This window comes from Octopus bimaculoides, chromosome 16 (genome assembly GCF_001194135.2).
Source record: "Octopus bimaculoides isolate UCB-OBI-ISO-001 chromosome 16, ASM119413v2, whole genome shotgun sequence".
NCBI classification, from domain to species: Eukaryota; Metazoa; Mollusca; class Cephalopoda; order Octopoda; family Octopodidae; genus Octopus; species Octopus bimaculoides.
Genome location: NC_068996.1, coordinates 15820110 through 15823412, shown reverse-complemented (window position 1 = coordinate 15823412; position 3303 = coordinate 15820110). Strand labels below are relative to the sequence as shown.

At 39.1% G+C, this 3303-nt stretch overlaps 1 protein-coding gene across 1 annotated transcript in view; it reads right to left on the bottom strand.

Annotated features, from left to right (window-relative positions):
* The window catches only part of LOC106876275 (soluble guanylate cyclase 88E), a 12172-nt gene extending 9934 nt beyond the window's left edge, over window positions 1-2238 (bottom strand). The window contains exon 1 of the mRNA XM_014924768.2: window positions 2119-2238. Within this exon, the coding sequence (XP_014780254.1) occupies window positions 2119-2124 (6 nt within the window). The 5' untranslated portion in view covers window positions 2125-2238. The remainder of the gene's footprint in view (window positions 1-2118) is intronic.
* Window positions 2239-3303: the final 1065 nt, after the last annotated feature.

The window sequence follows — 3303 nt, the reverse complement described above, 5'->3', positions numbered from 1 at the left end:
CCTAATAATAATAATAATAATAATAATAATAATAATAATAATAATAATAATAATTAGGTATAATAAAAAAATATTCAGACAAATACATAACAAAAACACCAGGACTTACAAATATATATAACATACAGAAAATTGCACTACTGGGTACTGCACACATTCTACGCAAAACACTTTCAATACAGTAAACATAAGAGCACCACAGCAAACCACAGCACATACCCAAGGCGCACAGAGCTGCGCTCGGTAGTGAAGTGAAAGCACGTTATAAAAATAAAATAATAATAATAATGATAATAATAATAGTGATGATGATGATGATGATGATGATGATTTCTTCAATTGATTCAGTACTGGAACTGTCTTATCAAACAGACGAGAAGTTGAAGTAACGCAGATCAAAAGCTTAGTAAAGCTGCAGAGGTTGTCTTAAGTGGGTCGTCTGCCGTTGACAGTTCAGTCTGATCGTTGCGTAGAAGCATCAACATACTTTTTGTTAGAACAGTAATAAAGCTCAAACGGAAAAGTTAAATTGTTAAGCAAGACATTAATTAACAGAAGGAAACTTTGAACAAAGCTAATTAATGCTGTACAAGATGTACGAAGTTGTGTAGATGTAAGAATTTATTCTAATTAGTAATCCAATTAATTTCCTGCTTCAGTTTAATGATAAATAAATAAAATTACTTAGAAGTGTCTTGAGTTAAATAAGCAGTTTGTTAAAAGTTCATGACTTCCCATCTAATTCTTCCAGATTCTATCGATTTTCGGATAGAATACACGCAAAATGACATCATACTTCTGTCTCGTCAGGAATGGTAAGTAACATCAGAGTCGCTTAATAGAATTCAGATGTCATCGACGAACCTGCAGTTGCTAATTATACTCTCATTAAAGGTAACATCTTAACATCTAAGATGCACTCGATGACAGCAACAAAAACATCACTAACGTCTTTAGATTAAATCAGGAACAACTTCCGGTTAACAACTATATATGGTAAAAAAAAATGACATTAAAGTTTATTTAATAATGACTTAATTTTTTTGCACCTGAATTGAGATGAGAACGATGTCATGTCATTATATTACTGAAAGTTGAGGCACAATGGTCCAGTGGTTAGGGCAGCGGACCCTCGGTCGTAGAATCATTGTTTCGATTCCCAGACCGGGCGTTGTGAGTGTTTATTGAGCGAAAACACCTAAAGTTCTACATGGCGCCGGCAGGGGATGGTGGCGAACCCTGCTGTACTCTTTCACCACAACTTTCTCTCGCTCTTTCTTCGTGTTTCTGTTGTACCTGTATTTGAAAGGGCCATCCTTGTCACTCTGCGTCACGCTGAATCTCCCCGAGAACTACGTTAAGGGTACGCGCGTCTGTGTAGTGCTCAGCCGCTTGCACGTTAATTTCACGAGCAAGTTGTTCCGTTGATCGGATCAACTGGAACCCTCGTCGTCGTAAGCGACGGAGTACCAACCACCACCATATTGCTGAAAGTACCTGTATAGCAGTAGAGATAGTACAGCTGTAGAGATAGCACTGGAAGGAATTACGGTGCTAGCCTCAGTGATAATGGTAAGCACCTGGTTATATAGATTTCAAAGCCATATAACTAACAGTGTCAGGGTTACTCAGGTTCAACAACCCAGTGGATGATAACATCAAAAGGAAATGTGATAAGGGGTTGAGTGTAAGGGATCACTCCAAGATATTGAGTGAATATTCAATATTCACTCAGCATAGAGCATAGAGCAAAGTAAAAGAACTCAAAACCATTTAGACCGGTGCTTTATCGTTTTTTTTAAATATAATTTATTCCTCATATTAGATTTCTGTCCCAATGATTTCTAACTTTATCACAAGAGCATCAGTTTTGTGGGGAGGGTGATAGTAATGCCATCAACCCCGATATGTCACTGGTTCTATTTAAATGTGGTTAAGCATTTTGTTCGACACTCTAACAACTCCTGCTAGCTCGGTCTTTAGATTCCTGATAATGAATTGAACGCGTTTGTGTTTCTGCCATCACAAATTTCACAAAACACAGAGGAATCGTTATAATTTAAGCATATGTAAACGAAAGAAACATCATAAGTCTGAAGTTTAAAAAAAATATTTTACCTCCATCGGGGTACTCTCAGCCGACAAAGCAGTAAACCCACAGATATCGCTGAAATAAATGGTCACAGATTGGTAACTTTCTGGTTTAACTGGCAGACCTTTCTTTAACGTTTCAGCTACGGACCTTTGAGAAAATAAAACAAGTGAGAATTGTATTAGAATGATAAAGAAACAAGACTTATCGTTTTTTGTTGAATTAGGGTAATTGATAAAATGGCTGACGTCTCTATGAATTGGATTAGAAATTTATAACATAACATGTATAGTCATCTGTGAATCACTGAATCGCTATGTCGACCAAGCAACTAGATGTTGTGGTACATCGCTGATCACAATGTTTTACCTCGCGTTATTGTAGCGTTCAAAGGAAGTCACCCCTCTGGCTCGGTGGGTAAGCCTATGACGTATAAACCACGTGATCAAGATATTTATCCTAAACGGGACGCCAGTTCGTCGCGGAGGTTTGCTATTTACAGTCGAGTGAACTGGAGTAACATGAAATGAAATGTTTCTTTCCCCCACCAAAACAACAACGCACCACCCCGCGTGGGAGTCGAAATCATGTGATCGTGAGTCGTCGGCACTAGGTCGCTTACGACGACAAGGGTTCCAGTTGATCCGATCAACGGAACAGCTTGCTCGTGAAACTAACGTGCAAGTGGCTGAACACTGCACAGACACGTGTACCCTTAACGTAGTTCTCGGGGATATTCAGCGACACACAAACACGCACACACACACACACACACACACACACACACACACGCACACGCACACACATATATATACGACGGGCTTCTTTCAGTTTCCGTCGACCAAATTCACTCACAAGGCTTTGGTCGGTCCGAGGCTATATTAGAAGACACTTGCCCAGTGTGCCACACAATGGGACTGAACCCGGAAACCCAGAACCATGTGGTTGGTAAGCAAGCTACTTTATTTCATTAAATTTGCCACGTGGGCAGTACATAGAGTAGCTGCGGGCTGGACGAAGACATTAATGAGATGAGATGAATGATAAACACGATGATATTAATGGGAGAAGACAGAAGCCGCCCGCCGAACTCTGCTTCTCTAAAACATTGTTTTTTTTTTATAAGTTAAACAAATTTACAAATTGAGGCTATAAACCTCTTACTTCACAATATCATTAAATCCTTGAACTACGGCATCTGCATCTTACAC